Source organism: Chiloscyllium punctatum, chromosome 3 (genome assembly GCF_047496795.1).
Source record: "Chiloscyllium punctatum isolate Juve2018m chromosome 3, sChiPun1.3, whole genome shotgun sequence".
NCBI classification, from domain to species: Eukaryota; Metazoa; Chordata; class Chondrichthyes; order Orectolobiformes; family Hemiscylliidae; genus Chiloscyllium; species Chiloscyllium punctatum.
In genome coordinates, this window is record NC_092741.1 from 60,373,999 (window position 1) to 60,396,614 (window position 22,616).

General features: G+C 40.6%; 1 protein-coding gene across 1 annotated transcript; it reads right to left on the minus strand.

Moving 5' to 3' along the window:
* Positions 1-300: 300 nt before the first annotated feature.
* On the minus strand, positions 301-4,449 carry tcf21 (transcription factor 21). The gene is made up of 2 exons (XM_072553823.1): positions 3,692-4,449; positions 301-768 (listed from the first exon to the last, which is right to left on the minus strand). Exons 1-2 carry the CDS (start codon positions 4,151-4,153, stop codon positions 679-681), a joined length of 552 nt encoding a protein of 183 aa, XP_072409924.1. The 5' UTR covers positions 4,154-4,449; the 3' UTR covers positions 301-678.
* Positions 4,450-22,616: the final 18,167 nt, after the last annotated feature.

The window sequence follows — 22,616 nt, forward strand, 5'->3', positions numbered from 1 at the left end:
TTTAAAAACCAGGGCATTTTTTTTTTGCACAGGGTCAGCGATTGAGCCTGAACTCCAAGGATGCTGAGCTGGTGCAGAATGTTTGTTTTCTTTCAGTCCTGACTCAATAACAAGAGATATCTCCTGCTTATCCCTTTAGTGGGGGAAATAAACAAATCATTACGGTTGTCACTTGGTTGCGTCTATTGTGGAGGTTGGGATCTGTAGATACAGCCCAAGCATGCGGTTAGACATATACAATAAATATAGCTGGCCTCAGGTGAGAAGGAATGTAAGATGTACCCACACGGCTCCAGACACTTAAATATAAAGCAAACTTTTATTTACATGGTTTGAAAAGACCTGCGGTTAAAGAAAATATATATCTTTTATATGATGCTTCCTTACACGGCCACTGACTGTCAACGCCAGTGCTGAAATTCAACATACCGACATTATCTTGCACGACATTAAAGTCTGTCACTATTACAAATGAAGGCGTTTAAACCCCTTTTTGGCACTTTGACCAGCAAAGTACTGGAACAATATCGACATGATAGGAGTGTAAGAACATTCTCCTGTGATAGAGCCCAGGCTGAGATGATTACAGGGCCCGGCCGGCTTTTAGCTCATCGTTTGTCCATTTATCAGCTTCTCGTTTACCCTCCGGCTTCATTTGAGCGGGAATTTTCTTTTTTGTCACGACGCCGTAGTCCCACACAAACGGGCCGTGGTCACGACCTCTTTTAGCTCGTTCTCTGGTTTCCCGGCCACCATGAACGGCCACGTCTAGAATAGAAAGGAAAGAAAGGTTGGTGCCATTTGTTCAGGACAACAAGAAATCAGAGGTTCCTTAGCTGGTCCGGTTTCGTTTCTTTTCCTTTTACATTACCCCTGATCTAAAGAGTTCATAAAATGAAGCAACAAACCAACAAGCTTGCAACTAAAGAGATGAAATATCTCCACCCAAGTCTAATCCCAACCTGTCCAAAGAAATGCTATTTATACATCATTCTCAGAACGTTGATGTGGAATCTTTACTAATAGAAGACAATTTTCATTTAGTGTGAACATTGGGGAAAAGATAAAGCAACCAGATGAAACAAGAAGTGAAATCGAGTTGTGCTTTTTGTCACATTACATTATAAACGAAGATAATAGGAACATTCACGCAGCTTAAACGGCTACCTCAAACATTACCATTGTTTAGGACAACGGAAATACTGTAACTTCAAATTTGGTTTCTTTCATGACAGTTTCTATTGAATTTAAATTGCTACAAATTTAAGTTCGTATCTCTAAAGTAGCAGATCACAAATATTTTAGCATAGAACAAAGTCCCTCCAGGCATCAAGACAGTTCGAATTGAGACTGAGTGGTACTGACGGGCTGCTCTACTCACGCAATTCAACATTCGAAGGAATCAGTTTAATCGATCTGGTTCGTGGTTGAAACTGGTCTGATCTTGGATTTTGACAATGGGAGACAGCATATCATCACATACCACTAATTTCAAGCCTCCACCGTGTTCTTAAAATCTTGAGTAAATGAAACCAAGGATTTGTTCACAAAATTCACTAAGATATTTCAGGTGAAAATTTGTTTAACTTGTATCGATTTAAACACTACACGAGAATAAGTATTCCGGAATAAGATGATGTTGGTTACGAACCATTACAGTTGTAGTGCTTTTATATTTATCGAAAAATTGTTCTATTAAAATTGAAACTGAATTCCCTCAGAGGTCAGTATTAAGAATTGCTACTCTGTTCGTATTTTCATAAATGAACAGGGACAAGATCTGACGGGAAAACACTAGTTTAATACATTTTGATCTTCACAGAGATCTTCGGTGTTATACAATTGGAGCGCTCCTTTGTTTCAGTTAACGAGAGTATGCTCAAGTGATTTTTTCATGAGATTTGAGTTTGAAAGATGGGTTGAATTTTGTCATTTTAACCGAGAAACTGCAAATCCGCATTTCCTTAAACACGAGCGAAACGGTTAAAGTTATCACCCTTCCCACTTTCTGGAACGGCCTCCTAGGAAATCATTTTGTTCTCCATTACAATGAGCTAATCTGATTTCCCAAAACGATTCCAGCGGGCAAGATAATAACCACTGCTGCGTGTCAAACAGATATTGTAAATGCCCCGCCATTTCCCAAATATTCAGCAGAGTTCCACAACATCTACACTCAATGCTTTTCACAAACTTCCCTTTGGTTTTGTTATAATTCAACAGTAGAACCTCCTGCAGAGGTTACTACCGTTGTGCAGAGGGGAGAGAAAAGCACGAATTAAGATTATTGTTTAAATGAGACGCGAGAAAATTCAAACAATTCGGCCCCAAACCTACGGGATATTAAAATATTTAAAATTCATTTCCACCCTTCAACATTTTACACCAACCAGCTATATCAATTATTAATTAATTAAAGTGGTGTGTAACTGGCAGTTGAAAATGTTATACAGAATTTTTTTAATTGGGTAAAGTTTATGTACTGTTTTACATCTCTCCACTTATACTGTGGAACCGCACTGCCTCACCAAATATTTTATGTCAAAATCCTTTGCACTTATTTGGAACTTACCTACAATATTTCTCCAGTAAATCTACACGGGATTACATTTATTTTCTATCGCTATTGTTCAATTTAACCCACGTTTCGGCGCCTCCTCACTTTGGGAGCACCGTCTATGTTTCACATGGATGTTGCAAGACTCATTCGCTAAATTGACACGATCAACCTCTGCAATTAGTCAGCTTCTCTTTTACCTCGTGTACGGAGCACACTAAACTCCTCACTTCCGGCGACTGTACTCACATCAATTATTATTATTTTCTGACCACAAAAAAACTGCAATAATCTCAGTGATTTTAAATGGAAAAAAGACTTTCTACGTCGGTGAGGCAGCGTGTTCGCTGTCTCAGAGTTGGACTGCTTTTCTGGCCGCCTTCATAAATACAAAACTGCCGAGTAATCTAAGTACACAAGGATTGCGATACAGCTCCCCGAATAGCCTACTCTATTCAGTGATACAAACCGATTCGCATCGTCCCTCTCTCTCGTACACACACATACACAAGCACACAACACACAAATATTGATATCCATCCACATAATCACACAGTCCCCAATCCACAAAATCACACAACCCCCAATCCACAAAATCAAACAGACACCAATCCACATAATCACACAGACCCCAACCCACAAAATCACACAGAACCAAATTCCCATAATCACTCAAAGCCCCATCCACATAATCACACAAACTCCCATCACCCCCATGCACATAATCGCACAGATCCCAATCCCCGTAACCACAGCCCCCATCCACACAATCACACATACCCCAATCTCCATAATCACATAAACTCCCATCCACATAATCACACAGATCTCAATCTTCATAATCACACAGGCCTAAATCCCCATAATCACACAGCCCCCCGCCCCCCATCCACATAATCAGACAGATGCATACACAAATTGATGCAAACTTCTTCATATACCCACGTGCATATACATTTACTTATATAGGTCAATATAGCCTCATATAGGAATGGACAGAAACATCCATATTATGTTCTCCTTAATATATATATTTAAACATACACAAAACTACGCAATCGTTAACTACACCAACACACCACACACAGACAGACACAGGAGTAAACCTATGTTGTTTAGAAGGTGGGATCCTACCAGGTTTACTGGGTGTATGTAGCCATTCTCATACTTGTCGTTGGCTAGAATCTGTCTGAGGTGGGCTATGTAGCTGGATGCCAGCCGGAGGGTGTCGAGTTTGGAGAGTTTAGTGTCTGGTGGCACCCAGGGTAAGGTGGTTTTGAGCCTGGAGAAGGCTTTACTGAGCACCCTCATTCTGGCCCTCTCCCTAGCATTTGCAGCGTTACGCTGGATCTGTTTCCCTTCCTGGGTCACCCCATTCAGAGAGGATTTCTTGGAGGCCGTCTTGCGGCCCTTTCCCGAAGCCCCCCTGCCTTTCTTTGGGGACTCGTGCTCATAGTTGGAGCTGTCTTCATTACTGTCGTTGGAGGTGCAGAAATCCTTGTTCGATTTCCTCTTTAGCCCGTCGCAGTCGCCCTCTGCTCCCAGCACTTCCATTTCCTGAAGGTCTTCTGCATCGCTAACGGACCCAGTGGACATGGTACCGCCAGGATCTCCTGCAAAGTTGGCGTTCAGAGATAGAAAAGGCGATGAGAAAGTTCGCAGCGTGTAGCTTTTCCAGTTGCAGTCAATTCCCCTCGACTCTGTTTGAGTGAAGACCCCGCGATTGAGATGCGACACCCGGAATTTATCTCGGCTCACTTGGAGGCGGGATCTCGCCGTTTGAAAGGAGGGACAAGTCGATGTTGACAAGCGCTAGACCCGCGCAAAGTCCATCAAGGAAGATTAAAGAAAAATCCGTTCTCTGTGGTTAACCTGGAGCACTCACCAATCAGCCCCCGTTTATATATCGTGGCATTCACAGACTCTGAGTTATTCCGTGAAGTTCAAGACAATTATATTGAAATGCATGGAAAAGAAGCAATAGTTCAGTTTCTGTATTTAATTGCACCGAATTATCAGCTTTTGTGTTTGGTCTCGTTTCCTGAAAACTTTCTTCTAAAGTTCTGTCGAGTTGACGTTTAAATATTTCTGCTGTCCAGGGAGATTCTCTGTTCCATGCTGGAGTTGGCCGTGTAGGTGACAGAATATCACTTACATCCCCTTCCAAGTGATAGAGAAGGTAGGGCTGGGAGTCAGTAACAGGGGCCCGACTCCATCCAGCTGAACACGTCCTCCTTCACCTTGTTCACTCGACAGCAGACATTTCATTTGTAAAGAAAGCAGGGCGCTGAGAGATTTAGTTTAAAAAAAACACAGCCGCCAGATCCTATAAACTAAACTTAACAGTTTTATCTGACTATGAGAGAGATGACCTGGTCAGTCATGTGGGTGCTGCTTTTGGGATCTTACTGTGCGCTGGTGGACTTGCTGCATTTGCTTTCGGCGCGCGATTCGAAAGGACCTGGGGTAGTCTGAGACCACAGAAGGCGCTATATGAGTGCAAATCTTTTTGAAGTTATGGCAGGTGGGATCCGACATGCTTTTAGAAAGAAAACCTTTAATTATGGATGAGGTTTCAAAACAGCACCGTTATTTCTGTCGGCGGATAGGCCTGGGATAACATGGTGTCCCCATGGTGTATTCAGCAGCGTTGTCTTTATATGGTGGTCCGAGTTCTTCCAGGACAAAAGCCAGAACAATTTCAGGAGTTGGAAATGTGTGTGTGTGTGTCTATGTCTCTGTGTGTGTGGGTGTCTGCCTGTGTGTGTGTCTCTGCGAGTGTGTGTGTGTGTGGTTTGTATTTGTGTGTGTCTATGTGTGTGTGTCTGGGTGTCTGCCTGTGTGTGTGTGTGTGTGTGTGTCTGCGAGTGTGTGTGTGTGGTTTGTATTTGTGTGTGTCTATGTGTGTGTGTCTGGGTGTCTGCCTGTGTGTGTGTGTGTGTGTGTCTCTGCGAGTGTGTGTGTGTGTGGTTTGTATTTGTGTGTGTCTATGTGTGTGTGTCTGGGTGTCTGTCTGTGTGCGTGTCCGTGTGTTTGTATCTGTGTGTGTGGGTGGGGGTGTCTGTGTGTGACTCTCTACATGATTGTGCACACAGTGCAGTCTCAGTATTTTGCTAAAAATGCAACATGATGGCCCATCAGGAACGCTGAGTAGATGTTACAGTAAACTCTCTGACATAGCCAGCTTCACAAAACAAGACAAGGCACGAGGAGTGAATGATGTGAGGTCGCCTTCTCGCTATGCCTAAAACTTTAGCTGGAATATCTGAACTGCTGAACTGTTACAGAGAAGCATGGCAGAGGTGAATTCACCTTGTCCCGTGTTTTCACATCAATGCCTGTTCTGGATGACAAGGAAATATAGATCTAGAACATGCCGCATACTGCGGGAAAGACAGACTTTCCACTTCGCCGCTAATCGTTTCCTGATTTCCACACTTTTCCTTTCCTGCCTGGCATTGTCGATTGAATTTGGAATGTCCTCACACACCTCGCTGCTGCTGCCTGAGTCGCTCCCTGTGTGACAGGCTGCAGCTGAGCGCTGTGGGAATATATCCGCAGACCCAGTGTTTTATGGAATGTAAAACGACTAGGCAGTAAATTCAGCAAGTGGGAAGGCAGCGGTGCGAGATTTATGAAGCCTGTTTTTCTCTGTTCTTGGACTTGTTTGTGCAGGTGGAGATGGAGATGACTGGCCGCAGACAAGATTTATGACAGAAATGATTGATTCTGTAAACGAAAAGAGGTTCCCTAACTGTGGAGATTAATAGCTCATCATCAGATTCACTCTCGGCCCGACGCACCGAACCCAGAAGGATGGAAGTGACATGGGGCTGTTTTTTTTTATTCCTGAATTGGGATTTTCACTTATCCCGATCTGATCAGGGCTGTTCGACCCCTGTTGTTTTAAGTTTAGCCCACTGTGAAATGGCAGTCAATTGTTTAGGAAGGGTTCGTGTGACGGGAAGGGGCAGCTAATGTTGTCCACTGGATAACGACTTGGAAAAGACGGCCTGGTTACATTGGGATGTGGTGACCATGAAACCCAAGAATTATCAGGCAAGGAGAAGTGTTTTAATCGTAAGTCGAGGTGGACTTATACTATAAATGCAACCAATGTGGTTATGTATTTAATAAGATGAGTATCGATACGAAACACCTGGAGATGTAAACTCTACTCTAGGCAGTTATCCGAAGTTCCTTGGTATGAACTCCAGGCAATGAGCTCGATGTGAAATCACTGAACTGGGTCTGACAGATTGGCCAGTTTGTAAATTTCCAAGTCGATTCTTTGGAATCCCATGGCCTTAAAGTGACAAATTACTCGCCGTTATTTGAGAACCATGCAGAGTTAAACAGCTTCGGTTTTGTATTCTCGTTTTTTTTAAAATTTAGGTTTTGAGGCCTGGAATATTTCTGTTGAGCGACTTGGCTGCTGGTTCTGAGTTTGGAGAAGCGAATTGGTGAAATCTGACCGAGTCTAAGTTATGCACTGAGTCCTTTTAGCTTACCTTGTACTGCACTTCAGGAGACTGAAAGCGATTGAGTCTGCACACGTTTCGTTCGCAACTGTCAATGACTTCCTTTATAAAAACACATGCAATTAATATCGCATAATTTGTCCCTGATAAATCTGCATTCCACTTCCTTACTTAATGAACACTGTCTAAATGTTCACTGATGTTATATCTTATGATTTTTAGCGATGTCATTCGCGAAGTGATATCAGGTGGTGCGTAATTTCCTCTTCAGTCTGTCATTTTTGTGTTCTGCGCTAGTTATTGTTTCTTCATCTTGTCATGGTGCAACCCCATCTTTGATTGTTTCCTTATTTCTGTGATGCATTAATGGAAAGCTTTCCATTCTGGTCAAATTTTATCATTTGGAAGAGAACATATCATGTTACATTTCAATTGGTCTTAGCTTGAACCTCCGATTGTCATACACAGTAACAACAATGCAAGGTTTGTGAAGGTTTGTAGCTCAGGTTGAGGTTTAGGGTGTAGGTTTGCTCGCGGAGCTGCTATCAGGATATCAGGACGTTCCATTACCTGGCTAGGTAACATCATCAATGGCGACCTCCAAGTGAAGCGAAGCTGTTGTCTCCTGCTTTCTATTTATATGTTCTATTTATATGAGAAAGATATAAATAGAAAGCAGGAGACAACAGCTTCGCTTCACTTGGAGATTACCTAGCCAGGTAATGAAACGTCTGGATATCAAACCTACAGCTCTGCGAGCAAACCTATACCCTAAGTAACAACAATCTGCATTGGCACTAATATCTGGAATCGCTCACTGCAGGATGAACATATCACGCCATCTTCATTTTATTGCTTTGGATTATAATATAATCCCAAGATGCAGAGCACTTGACAAATTCTGCTTCCTATGGCTTGCCTTCAAAACCCCAAATACCAACAACAGATGAACTGCTTGTGCTTCATCCAAACTATCCTAGTTCAACTTCTACCTCTACTGACTCAACCACTCAGGCTGAGGAACAGCAGATCCTGAGAGCACACTAATTCCAAGTCTCATCGCTGAAATAAAACTCTTCATATTTCAGAACCTTGACCCTCACCTTCAGTTATATAATCCTATCCATTATGCCACTCCACATAATTTAAATAGCATGACCAGAGTACACATTGTTAGTTGCTCATCTTCACCTACTGAACCATTAGAATCACATGACTGTCCCAAAGCTCTCTTTTACTTTGGGTTAGCTGCTAGTACCTGTCATGTCTCTCCTGACAGCTTTTGATCATCTGCCCAGACTCCTCCTCAGTCTCATTCTTTGATTTTGTTTGTTGTGCCTTGGGATGCTTTGTTGCACTTGAGTTATATAAATAATAAAGATTGTAATTGTGAGAACGCACATGTTGAGTAGCTATTGACCTTCTGTTGGCAGCCACTGAAGAATCCTATGTGTAACAATCCTAAAGGTGAGACTGATCATTCTTGTTTAATTTCTGCAAGGCACCTTAAAACAGGCATTAAACTCCTCCCTCACACTTAAATACACCTCAGGCCTGTTCTACCTAAATGCTAAGGAGGCCTGAAAAGTTACCTGATCTAAAATTGGCTTGCATAGCTCTCTGCTGTTCTTAGAACACAGGCTATTAGTCTCTGAAATTTGCTTTGCTATATCTATTTTATATTCACAAACTGGGTGCAGTGAGTCACAATTTTACCTCAGATTCCAAATAAATCCTAATTCATAATTTTTTGGAATTACAATATATTTCTTTGATGCCCCAGCAATTGCTCAAAGTCATCAGAAAGCCACACTTGGTTCTACTTGAGAAAGAATACGACTGTCACTTATCAACTTCATAGTTTCTGACTAACTTTTTCCATTATGTGATCAAAGACTGATATGAAGTATTATATGTATCCATAACATGTTGCTTGGAAACAACTTCTGTAGACTGTAATGTATTTGTTATAAATGGGCTATATTTATTCCAATTTTGAACATTTGGGTTTCAAGGAAGGATGTTTGCTTTGGATGATGTACCTTTCATTCTGGAACCTAAGCTATTTGCAAGTTAGCAAATCAGTTGAAGAGATCACATTCCCTCCCCATATTAACACACCATTTAACACTTGGCACTTATAATGAACTCCAGTAGAGGTCGGGAGCAACTTTAGCTTAATGCCCGGCATGGACTTCATGGCAGGGTGGACTCTAAGTTGAAATCTTATATTAAGATCAATCTAAGATCCACTTTGATTTGGATTCAATTCTTTCACAAAAGATTGAATGTTACTTTAAAGAAGAGACAAGATAGCATTCAGAAATCTAAATCCCTCTTTCTTGGCATAGGATTGATGAGATTTTCTGTGCACATTGCAAATTATAAATTTAGAAGACATCTTTATGGTAATATGCTATATTGCTATAATCATTGAAAAGTTAATATATTAGCAGCTAACTGATTATCTTAACATCGCTTTTGATTCCTTTCTGAGACTGACAAACCATTGTCACTGAAGATGAGTAATGGAGTAGCATTGATAACGTTGTCAACTTGAATGCCCCACAATCATAGCTAAAGATGAGAGTTGGGAGTCAAAGAATAATATGAAGGAAACAAAGTTGTGACAATATTTCAGCATAATTATCTGAAATCATTCTCTGGGCAGTTTTATAGGTTTGTTATAATTTTGCTATAAACTACACTTTTTTGCAAAATTACTGACCTCAAAAATCAGTAATTGGATGTATATTGGTAAACTCAACAGGACTCACCACATAAACAGAGTAGCTGAAAGAGCATATCAGATGCGAGGAATACTGCAACGAGTAACTCACCTCCTGAATCGCTGAAGCCTGCCCATATTCTATAGTCAGGAGTGTAATAGAATAGTCCCCACTTACCTGGATGGGTGGAGCACCAACAACACTCAAGCAGCTTGATAACATCCAGGACAAAGCAGTCTGCTTGACTGGCACCATATCCACAAGCATCCATTCCCTCCACCACTGATGCTCAGTCGCAGCAGTGTTTCCAATCTACAAGATGCATTGCAGAAATTCATCAAATTTCAGACAACACTTTTGAAACCCATGACCACTTCCGACTTGAAGGGCAGTGGAGCAGATACACAGGAATATGACTACTTTCAAGTTTGCCTCAAATAACTCACCATCCTGACTTGAAAATATATTGCTGTTCCTTCACTGTCACTGGGTTAAAATCCTGGAATTCCTTCCCGATTGGAATTGTGGGTGAACCCACTGCAGGTAACTGCAACAGTTCAAGAAGGCAGCTCACCACCACCTTCTCAAGGGCAACTAGGGTCAGGCAATAAATGTTGGCCTAGCCAGTAACTCCTAAATCCCTCAAATGAATACATAAAAAGGACACCACGTTGCAGCCAGCTGCAACTCCTGCTGCTGATGTTGAAAGGTGTTCCACAGTCAGTGAGAACTTCCTTCATTTGCTTTGCTGTCATGCTTTGCTCTGCAGCCATTGAGGGTATCTCCAAAGTCAAAGAAGCTGGAAAAACCACTACAGAAGTGTTCAGTTACAGAGTAGATTGCTGGGTCCCGTCACAATGAAGCATTTATTTCCTATTTCTTGATTCTTGTACACAGGACCATTTTAAAAAAGTTAATAAAAACTGTCTCCTTTTTTAATGGTCCAGGTTACACTTCTGACCCCCACCCACAGGTAATAACACAGTTAGTTATTTTGCAAAATATATGCAATCTAATATACTACAGAAGGTATCTCAAATTATAGGGTAATCTCCAACTTGGGCCAATCCACTGTTAGCCAATGGTGGGTCCTAATTATGGCCCCAGTAGGCTAACCCTGCAGATTGAGTGTCAGAGCCAGAGTTAGTGTATGCAAAAACCAGACCAGTTCTAGAATTAGGTCAAAACAATGACTGCAGATGCTGGAAACCAGAGTCTAGATTAGAGTGGTTCTGGAAAAGCACAGTAGTTCAGACAGCATCCGAGGAGCAGTAAAATTGATGTTTCAGGCAAAAGCCCTTCATCAGTTCTAGAACTAGTGGCAACCTTCTCATCTCGTAGGATGATGCTTTACGTTGGGGTCACCAACTGTAATAAGCATTGCTTGATGTGATTCAATAGCCCCACTCTAGTAAACCCTGCTGTATCTTCTTCTGAAAAAGACAGTGGCCTGAGAAGGTGTACCATTTGCTGGTCTTCACGCCCTCTGACTCTATTCTTGGCCAGCTGATCTTGTCCTTTCTGCTTGCCCCTTCCAAGGCCTTTCCAAAGGAGAGGGACAACAATTGCTAATGCCAATATCTGCTATCTTCATATCTCACTTGGAGGTATTCTTGTAATGGAGCTATGGACACCTAGGATGTTGTGATCCTATGACTAGTTTACCATTTACAACATGCTTGGATTTACAGCAATCATCCAACATGGCTAAGGCAGAGCAGACATTATTCACTTAACTATGAATCTTTGTTAGGAAGCTGTGTACATCAAACAAAGAGTGACAGTCGCAATAACTGTACAAATCTGCAAATTCTACTACCTAGAAGGGCAAGAACAGCAAGTATATAGGATCACCATCATCTGCAAACCACACACCGTCCTGGCTTCAAACAATATCAATGTTACTTCATCATCACTCAAATCCCTGGAACACCCTTCCTAAAAGCATTGTGTGTACTATACCTACTTTCCATAGATTGCAGTGGCAAGTTAGCCCAGTTTATAATGTGCACTGTCCCTTAGGGAAAATAAAACACAACTTTGTTTGTTAATTGCCAATTGCTCAATGGCTGTTATGGAAAATTTGACTTCATGCACTATGGAGTGACCTTCAGCAATGGAACTCAGACACATTGTTAATACTGATTTTAGGCAATTTGGAGCTGCATCTAATTGTTTTCTACCTGGCCTTGAAGTGACTAATGTTGCCTAAAATGGATACCATTTTGTTTCCCAGTTCTACTATCCATCATCTTGAAAAGCAAAAATATAAAGAGAAGTGCATTCCCCCACATAACTCAAGAGTTTTTGATCTCGCTCCACTCACAATGACATTTGATCTTTGCACATTTTAAAGTAACATTTTCAAACTTGCCAAGTCAATTAGAAATGAGATACTGTAATAATTTGAACTTTCACTGAATATTTCATTTATTTTGAGTTCCTATTTGTGACATTATATCATTATTTTAATGTTAGAAGGGATTGTTATGGATGTGAGTTCACTTTGGTTGAGTATTAGTGACTGATTTATTGATGACAAGTGAATAAACAAAGCTTATGCTATAATTCTATGTAGAACGGAACTGCTACAGCATTAATCTTCAACTTGTCTGATATTAAAATGTTTAGTAATTCTGGGACAAAAACACTAAGATTGCTAGGTTTACATTTAACACTGTGTTGCTTTAAAGCTGTGCACTCAGACTTCAGCACACCTGCCACATAACTAGTCCCTCAGTCACTAAAAAAGATATCTAGACCAACTTAAGAGAGGCCGCCAAATGCTTCTTCTGCTCTCCAGTTAATTACCCTGCCCTTTTTGATGATAAACCATTTCCACTTTACCTTTTGCTCCCACATCCTCAACTCCAATGTTGTGAGTGGTTGATAGATGCTTTCTTCCCTTTCACAAACTGAATCTGTTCACTCTGGTGTCTCCTCCCATGGATCAGCCACCTTATCACCTATGCTGATCTTCTGTAAGAACATAAGAAATAGAAGCATTATTGGGTTGTACAATTCTTTAAGCCTATTCCATTATTCAATACGACGAGGCTGAACTTCTACATCAGCTCCATTTTTTTTTGCTTTCTTTACAAATTCATTGACTCTTTGTGCCAAAAAATGCATTGAATATACTGTTTCCCATTCATCCTGCAATCCCTTACCTTAACCTTCATACATCTTTTTTACACTTTTCTCCCCTGTACTCACCAAACATACCAGCTACTCAAGATCATCATCCCTCCTGCTCCTTCAATTAGCTTTCGATGTAAATAACCATATAACTAACTTCTCAGCCTATGAACTTCTTTAAATCCTATTTATTCTGACTCTATCAGCAAAACGTCTTCTGTATTGTCTCCTCCTGACCTGAATGAGGTTTCATTCTTCTCTTAATAAAAACTGAAAAAACTGGGGATGCTATAAACCAGAAACAAAAACAAAAATTGCTGGAAAGGTCTGAGAGATTCTGTAAAGAGAAATCAGAGTTAATGTTTCACTTCTGAGGAAGGGTCACTTAACTCGAAATGTTAACTCTGATTTGTCTCCACAAATGGTACCAGACCCGCTGACCTTTTCCAGCAATTTCTGTTTTTGTTTCATCTTCTGCTTAATTGTCTAGAAAATACAGCTCAGCTGTATGATTCACAGGTACGGTGGCTTTGTGATACATATTTAACTCCACAATCACTGGGATTCTGATAGTATCTCCTTATTTGATGCCCACTTGTGAATGCATAAGGACATTATTCCACTAACATCACTAAGACTGAAGCTGTTGTGCTTAGCACACATTATTGCTTTGTAATCTTTCCCAGTTTCCACTCTCTCCCAGAATGGACATGACAATGCCAAACCTCCACATTTTGATTTAATTTGAGCTGGGCTACAAATTCCATATCATGGGCAGCTCCACAACATTGTTCACCTATGCCATTATTTCACTGTCACTGCATTGGGAACATTCATCCATTCCGTTCTCACTTCCTCAGCACCTTCCTGAGCTTCATCATATATAAACTACAGCACATCCAAAATCCTGCAGCCTACACGCTGGTACCAGCCATATTCAGATGGAACCACCCCAGGATATGCTCTGTGATTGTGATCCAACATAATTCAGTGATTATAAATCTGTCAAATAACTTATTTTTGCGTGGAAGGTAGAACAAAGTAAAAGAGGTAATGTAAATCACTGCTCAATGCTATAGAGATTCATATGAGCAACTTCGGCACATAAGCGATTGGTGAACATGATCCTCAAGGCAGTTCATGCATCATTGGTCCCTGGTGTCTGATATGCTCTATACCACTGTTCTAGGTGTCTATTTTGCATTGAAATACCATAAATATAATTATCTTTAGACAACTTGGAAATTTCAAATATCTTTCCAGCTCTACGGGGAGTTATATTTTGTATCCACACGAAGGCTTCAATGGAGCACAGGAATATTCTTCAACGATGACAGAAAGCATGGCAACTATATCTACCACAGCAGGCATCAATTTCTTGGTGAGGAAACAGGAGCATAAAAGGTGTCAGAGTCCCAGACATTGAATGATATAGGCTTTGGAAAGAAATTGTGTGAAATCAGCAGTGAGGAACTTCTCAACATCAAAAGCAAAACATCTCATTTTCCAATTTCTTGCTAGCAAGTGGTGAAAGGCCTATTTGCATAAAGTGACCCCTTCTTTTATGGAGTTTCCCATTCTCCCATCCACCAGATTGAAATTGGACACTGACAATTCCAGACATGAAATATGAGCTGGCACTCCAGCTCACTGCTTTCTCCCTGCCCTTCATCTTGGACATCAATCATCAACAACTCAGGGGACACTCAGTGGGCAGTGACCATACACACCTCAATCCACAAATCCTGATTTCAGACATATACCGGCCTCCCCACACCCTCATTACACAACTCTGACCCTCTTGTAAGATGGTTCTGCACTTTTGTGCTGTACTTCAGGGCCCACCAACACCTTCCTTTACAATGCTGCTGCAAGGCCACAATACTCACAAGGACTGGAATCCATCTCATGGATTGGACCAGATTGCATCTCAGGGATTCTCGCTTGCTCTCTTAGCGCCAACTCACTTTACACTTAGTTAGATGCTCATAGCATTCCTGGTGTATCATGTCTTTTGTACTTACCCCCTCAGCCACACCTTAAATGCTTTCAGTACTTCTGTCTTACCTTGACAGACACAAATCTCAACAGCTTGTCAGGGTTGTCAAAAGGTTTACAAGGTTGCCAGAATCAGGGCATTTGAGTTATAGGGAGAGCTTGTATATGCTGGGGCTGTTTTCCCTGGAGTGTCAGAGGCTGAGGGATGACCTTATAGAGGTTTATAAAATCATGAAGGGGATGGTTATGGTAAATAGACAAGGTATTTTCCCTTGGGGGGAGGGTTCAAAATTAGTGAGCATAGGTTTAGGGTGAGATGGGAAAGATATAAATGAGACCTAAGGGGCAATTATTCATGCAGCAATTGGTGCATGTATGGAATGAACTGCCGGAGGAAGTGGTGAAGCTAGTACAGTTGCAACATTTAAAAGGCATCTGGATGGGTAAATGAATAGGAATAGTTTTAAGGGATATGGGCTGGGGTGCTGGAGGTGGGACTAGATTAGGTTAGGATATTTGGTAGGCATGGACGAATTGGACCGACGGGTCTGTTTCCATGCTGAACATCTCTATGACTCTATGACTCTACACCAGTAAACAGTCACGGGTATTGGTTTGTTGCTATCTTAATGTGCGATGTGCTATCTTAATCTTCCACCTGCACTATGTGCCAGCAGTGTACATGGTAAATACACTGCATGTGCATCAACTATCAACCAACAAGCCATGTCTCAAAGTCTAAGGGAACTGCTACATAATTAAGGACATTTTCTTTCTCTCATATTCCTCACACAAATTCATTGGAAGTGTGACCAATGTATCCAATTATAGCAGGGGTTGTCATCGTTGTGGTTGTGGTGCAACAAAGTCTTAGAGAAATGGCAGAGGAATGGATTCACCACCAAACCCAAGAGTAATGATAAACGGCTCCATTTCGGAATGGCAGGCAGTGACCAGTGGGGTACCGCAGGGATCAGTGCTGGGACCGCAGCTTTTTACAATATATGTTAATGATATAGAAGATGGTATTAGTAATAACATTAGCAAATTTGCTGATGATACTAAGCTGGATGGCAGGGTGAAATGTGAGGAGGATGTTAGGAGATTACAGGGTGACCTGGACAGGTTAGGTGAGTGGTCAGATGCATGGCAGATTCAGTTTAATGTGGATAAATGTCTGGTGATCCACTTTGGTGGCAAGAACAGGAAGGCAGATTACTACCTAAATGGAATCAATTTAGGTAAAGGGGCAGTACAAAGAGATCTGGGTGTTCTTGTAGACCAGTCAATGAAAGTAAGCATGCAGGTACAGCAGGTAGTGAAGAAGGCTAAGAGTATGCTGTCCTTCATAACAAGAGGGATTGAGTATCGAAGCAAAGAGGTTCTTCTGCAGATGTACAGGGCCCTGGTGAGACCACACCTGGAGTACTCTGTGCAGTTCTGGTCTCCAAATTTGAGGAAAGACATTCTGGCTATTGAGGGAGTGCAGCGTAGGTTCATGAGGTCAATTCCTGGAATGGAGGGACTACCTTACGCTGAAAGACTGGAGCAACTGGGCCTGTATACCCTTGAGTTTAGAAGACTGAGAGGGGATCTGCTTGAGACATATAAGATTATTAAAGGATTGGACACTCTGGAGGCAGGAAACATGTTTCCGCTGATGAGTGAGTGCCAAACCAGAGGACACAGCTTAAAAATACGGGGTAGACCATTTAGGAAAGAGATGAGGAGAAACTTCTTCACCCAGAGAGTGGTGGCTGTGTGGAATGCTCTGCCCCAGAGGGCAGTGGAGGCCCAGTCTCTGGATTCATTTAAGAAAGTGTTGGATAGAGCTCTCAAGGATAGTGGAATCAAGGGTTATGGAGATAAGGCAGGAACAGGATACTGATTAAGGATGATCAGCCTTGATCATATTGAATGTGGTGCAGGCTCAAAAGGCAGAATGGCCTACTCCTGCACCTATTGTCTATTGTCTATTGTCTAATAGCAACTTCCAGTAACTGCTGAACAGTCTGCACATGAAACAATTGGAAATGGAGGAGGTACAGGAGCACCACCTTCTAACATAATGCTATTTCCCGCAGATGAATGAGGTGCAGTGTTGTTCTGAGACACTGTTATGGACCTGTACCAACTGTTGGAGTAAGATCTGTAATGTGAAGGAGTGGGGGAGGGCCATCTATTCTGATAGCTGTCAAGGTGAAAACTGCACTAAACAGTTATACAATGGCTGCTTCCAAGGATCCACTGGGGACCTGTGTGGGTTTTCTCCATCCTCAAAAAAAATCTTTTTGGGTGTTACACAGGCAATATATGCTACTAAAGCACAAATTTCAACAAATACATAAATAAGCTTGATCTTTCTTAGTTCACATATATATGGGGCAACTTGAACATAAAACTTGCAGTTGACAAAATTGTGACGTTGAGTAAAATGCTGGTTTCCATCTGATTTTACCCTTCCATTAAGTCAACAGTTTGAACAAGATGGGTGGCAACTCAAAAAAAAGGACAGAATGTAAAAAAAACCAGGAGAGAGGAGAAAATAGAGAAAAATAACTAGAAGTATAAAAACACGTAATATGTGTTGAATAGATATGTTGCAAAGAACGGGATGGTTGTGGGTTCTATAGGAAGTAAGTCTGGACAATTAAAAAGGGAAAATAAGGAGACAGCAGATAAATTGAACAGGTATTGTGCATCAGCCTTCACTGAAGAGGATACAAAAATAATATCTCAGAAAGAGCTATAAATCAGGAAATGAAAGGGAGGGACAAATAAAACAAAATTACAGCCACTAGAGAAGTGGCTGGTGCAACAGGCTGACAGGTTTTATGGTCCTCATGCACTCCATCCCAGGCACTCCAAAGAAACAGCCAGGGACAGAATTGATTAGATTACTTACAGTGTGGAAACAGGCTCTTCGGCCTAACAAGTCCACACCATGTGCTTTGCCTTTAATTTTCTAAATTTCCTTGGATTTGGGGAAATAGCAACTAACTCCTTTATTCAAAAAAAGAGCGAAAAAGAAAGCATGACCCGACAGGCCAGTTACCTTAACATCTGTCGTAAGGAAGATATTAGACCATGTGAAATATAGAACATAAGCAGTAGACCACTTAGCCTCTCGAACTTGATCTGCCATACAACAAGATCATGACTGATCTGTTAGCATTCTGAATTCCAGATTCCCCTTTTACAGACAGTAAGGTTTGATTCCAATGCCTAACAAGAATCTGTCCTCCAGTCTTCAAAAAAACGGACCCTGCTTCCAGCAGTTTCTGTGGCAAAAGTTCAAAATTCACATGATCCTCTGAAAGAGAAAACAAATTCCTCACCTCTGTCATTCCAGTTTGATTAATTTTAAAGCAGTTCTAGCTCCCTAGTCCTAGACAGACCCTCAAGAGGAAACATCCTTCACATGCCATCTTATCAGGACCATTCAGAATCGTACGCACTTTAATAAGTCACACATCACTCTTCTAAACTCCAACGGAAACAAACCTAGTCTGTCCATCCTACCTTCAGAAGATAAACCATTCAGTTCCAGATGTAAACTTACTAAACCCTCTCTGCACCACTACCATTTACAACATCGCAGAATTGTTACAGCACTGGAGGGCATTCAGCCCATCATGCCTGCATTGATTCTGTTACCTAATGTATATCTCCATATTCCATGCCTGAACACTATTTCCATCCAAACAATCATCCAACGCCCTCTCAAATTCCTCAATTGAACCTGCCTCCAGGCAGTGCATCCCATACCCTAACTACACATTGTGTGAAAAAGCTTTCTCTTGCATCAATTTTGCTTCATTAGCACATCACTTTAAACCGATACCTTCGACCTTTCTTTTTCTCTTTTACAAGCTGTAACAACGTCTCCCTACCTACTCTGTTCAGCCTGCTTGTGATTTTGAAAATCTCTATCAAACCTCGTCTCAGCCTCCTTCTTTCCAAGGAGAACATTCCTAACTTCAATCTGTCCTCAGAACCTTCCTTAAATAAGGAGATCAAAGCTGCACACGGTATTCAAGATGTGGACTCGCCAATGCCCTGCATAACTGAAGCATAATATCCTTACTTTTATGTTCAATTCATAAGGACAGCATTCCAATAGACATCTTCATGTACCATTGGATCTGGGGGTAATAGTAGAATTTAGTGTTCAAGTATGGTATGTTTACAAGTTTTTTTCTATTCCTTCAAAGAACTCTAATAATGATGAAGCTCTTGAATGAAACCATGCTGATTCCTCCTGATTACTGTGAGGATTTTGAAGCGTACAGCTATAATTTCTTTAATGATCAATTCTAATGACTTTCTCACAAGAGACATCAAACTATCATTAAATATGTTATAGCAGAGTAATTAGAAAAATCCAAGCATATTACTTAAATGGTGAGAAATTTCAGAACTCTGAGATTCAGAATGATCTGGGTGGAATACCTGGAATGGGCAGATTGTTTTGTGTGCAAAGTTTGGTCAGGCTTGGCTTAGAGAGTTTAGAAAGAGGAAAGCTGATTGAAACATAAAATCCTGAGAGATCTTGACAGAGTGCACATGGAAAGGATATTTCCTCTTGTATGAGAATACAGAACAAGTGGTCACAGTATCAAAATAAGGGGTTGCCCAGTTAAGACAAATTTAAAGAGAATTTCATTTTTCAAATTTAGCTGCTTAGTCCCAATGTGCCAAAAGGTGAATGACAAATTGAAGTGTGGAGTATATTCTTTCATTCAAAGAAATACTGCAAATAAGGTCTTCTTGAATCTCTAATCTTAAAGATACTAAAATGTCTACATATAATGTCAATGCTTTCATAGACCATAATAAATAACTCATGAAAGTGAAAGCTTATCCTTGGAAGAACTAAAAGTGATAGCTAAAAGTTTAGAGTTGGACGTCTGTCCAAAAGGCAACAAAATAGAAATTTCAAAATGTGTCGCAAATTATCCAGAGCTGGAAACTGAGAATAATGAAGCACATAATTTGAATTTGGAGTAGCAGAGATTAGAATTAGGATTCCAGGAATGGAAAGAAGCAAGAGAGAGAAAAAGAAAATAAGAAAGGGATTCCAGTTGAAACAGTTCATACTGAGGACAGAGAATGAAAGCAGCTCTGGTGAAGGAACCACACCTAACTTCGACTTAAGGGCTGATGTATTCACATTTGCTCACTTAATCCGCACATCTGCTGTGGAAAAGATGGATGTCTACTTTATTTCTTTTGCATAATTAGCAGAGCAATTAAAGCTATGGACATTGCTTTTCCAGACTAGGCTGACAGGGAAGTCTCACAAAGTCTATTCCCTTTTACCTGAGCAGAGTGCCACTGACTATGAGTAGTAAAAGGGGCCAGTTATGTGCAGAGCCATTAGTACCAGAAGCATATGGGCTAAAGTACTGTACCTTCAAGCAATGACCTGACCAGATATGTCTAGAATTTAAACAGGTTAAGTAGCTCCCTTCCTCACACGGTTGTAACAAATGTTAAAATACATTAACTATTTAGACCATCAAATGTGGAACAGATGGAGAGGTCATTCCTTCTATATGGCCTTAGTCAATAACAACTTGTGTGCCCCTTTCATTAACAAGGTTATGTATGATGTGGCAAATGCCTTGTTCCAGAGATACAGACAAGCATGTAAGTTAGGAACGGTATAATGCCACTCAACTCCTCAGGCCTGCTGCACCATCCAATAAGATCATGGCTGATCTGATTACCACATGCTCCTGTCCATTCTCGATAACTCTTCACCCTGTGCTTACCAATACTCATTTTTAAGGCAGAGTTAGACATTTTCACTACAATCATGACACAATACAATTAGATGGGACAAAGGCACAGCAGAATTGCAGATTACTTTGTTATTAATTAGTTAAGGAAGTATTGAAAAAAAAGGAATGATTTGATTACACATTCCCCTTTTTTTCAACAAACTATTTGTCCTGTCATTATTTAAATTATCAATTGAGGAAACATTCCATAAATTCACTCCTGAAGGTAACCAAGTAAACGTCTAAATTATCTGTTTGAACTCAGAATCTACATCATTTATCTTCAGTTACATTCCATAGCATTGCATTTCCATGATTCAAGCAGCTCTGGAAACATTGTGTTCCACAGAGTATTTGATCATTTCTAACTGTACATATCATAAAAAAAACTTTTACTTCTGCCTCCAGCCAGTTATTTATCCAGCTGTTTTTTTCAGAGGAGTTAATCAACACTACATTAATCTCTTAATGGAAGTTTGTTCCAGTTGTCCATCATTGTATGGTTAAAAACATTATTTTGATCTTACTACTTCTAGAATTCCATGTCCCAGAACAATCCTTGGTGCACTTTGCTTGATTTTCCCAATGGCATAGTTTTTCCTTTGAAATACAGTGTGTTCAACATTGAACATAGCATTCCAAATATGACCACAACATGGCTTTACATCTTTAACTTATTACAAATTATAATTCTTTGTTCTTGAATTTTGTGTTCTTACTGTACTTATTATGTATCTCACTCCGCATATCTTCCGCTTGAGTTCATATAGAATAACAGAAATATTACACAAATCCATCACTCCAACTTTCCATACTTCTTAGTAATAACAAGAGAAAGGTGTGATTCCCAAAGTACTTTAATCAATTTTTAAAAAATGGAACTGATACAGCCAAAAATTATTGTGGACGGAAATTAAATAGCTGCCTGCAGAGAGACAGAGATCTATAGCATTTCACACCTAGTCTGTGGAGGGAACTTTAAACAAGAGACCTTTAATTCTGCTGTGCCATTGTTCCATCTAATTATATTGTGTCATAATTGTAGTGAAAATGACAATCAATATTCAATTTTTATCATCAATTGTCTTTAATATTAGGATATTTCATGAAATAAAGGTGATTTTAAAACATACACTGCTGACCCAAGGCAAATCAAAGCAAGCCAAATTTCTTATGGCTACAAAGGGGCTGACTGCCCTTGCTCAACAGCAAGCCCCCTACTAATCCCTATGGATCCTGTTCCAAACTGCAGACACATCTTGTGTTTATCCCTTTGAAAAATACACAAATGCAAAGGTTAAAACTACAGTTTCAACTCTACTGGAGTGTGCCAGTAGGACTGAACACCTTGTGAGTACTAACCTAGGTTCAACTATTAGTGTGCTGTGAGTGTTACAGTCAAAGAAATATCCCTTAACTGCCCTATATTCTGGGTAAAGAGGTTTTCTCCCTCTGAGTGCTAGGTAGCTGCCAAAGGAAAGGAAGTAAGACAATAAAAGGATTTTCATACCCTCAATGATGGAATTAAATAACAACTGAAAGGAATCAACTTGACAGAACCCCAACACATTGGTGAAATTAAGGATCAAGAAACTGACTATTCAACTACCAACTTTAATATTGCTGATATCCTCCACTGCAACAGGCACAGACAGCAACTATCTACACTTCACAAAAAAATCACAGGCTGAGCAGTACTACCTTTTTGTGAAAACACTTGTTCTTTTTTTGGATTCAATACTTATTTCTAATCTGTTGATCAGTAACAGAGATAGGATTTCTGACCCTAACTGGAAGACCTGGGCCTATACCAATCCTAGACGAGGACCATCATCAGATTAACAATTGCTGTACCACTGACCCAGAAAGGGTGCACATTCACAATCAGTTGTTTTCAGATAGTGATGCTGAGTGCCAGGGAATTGGC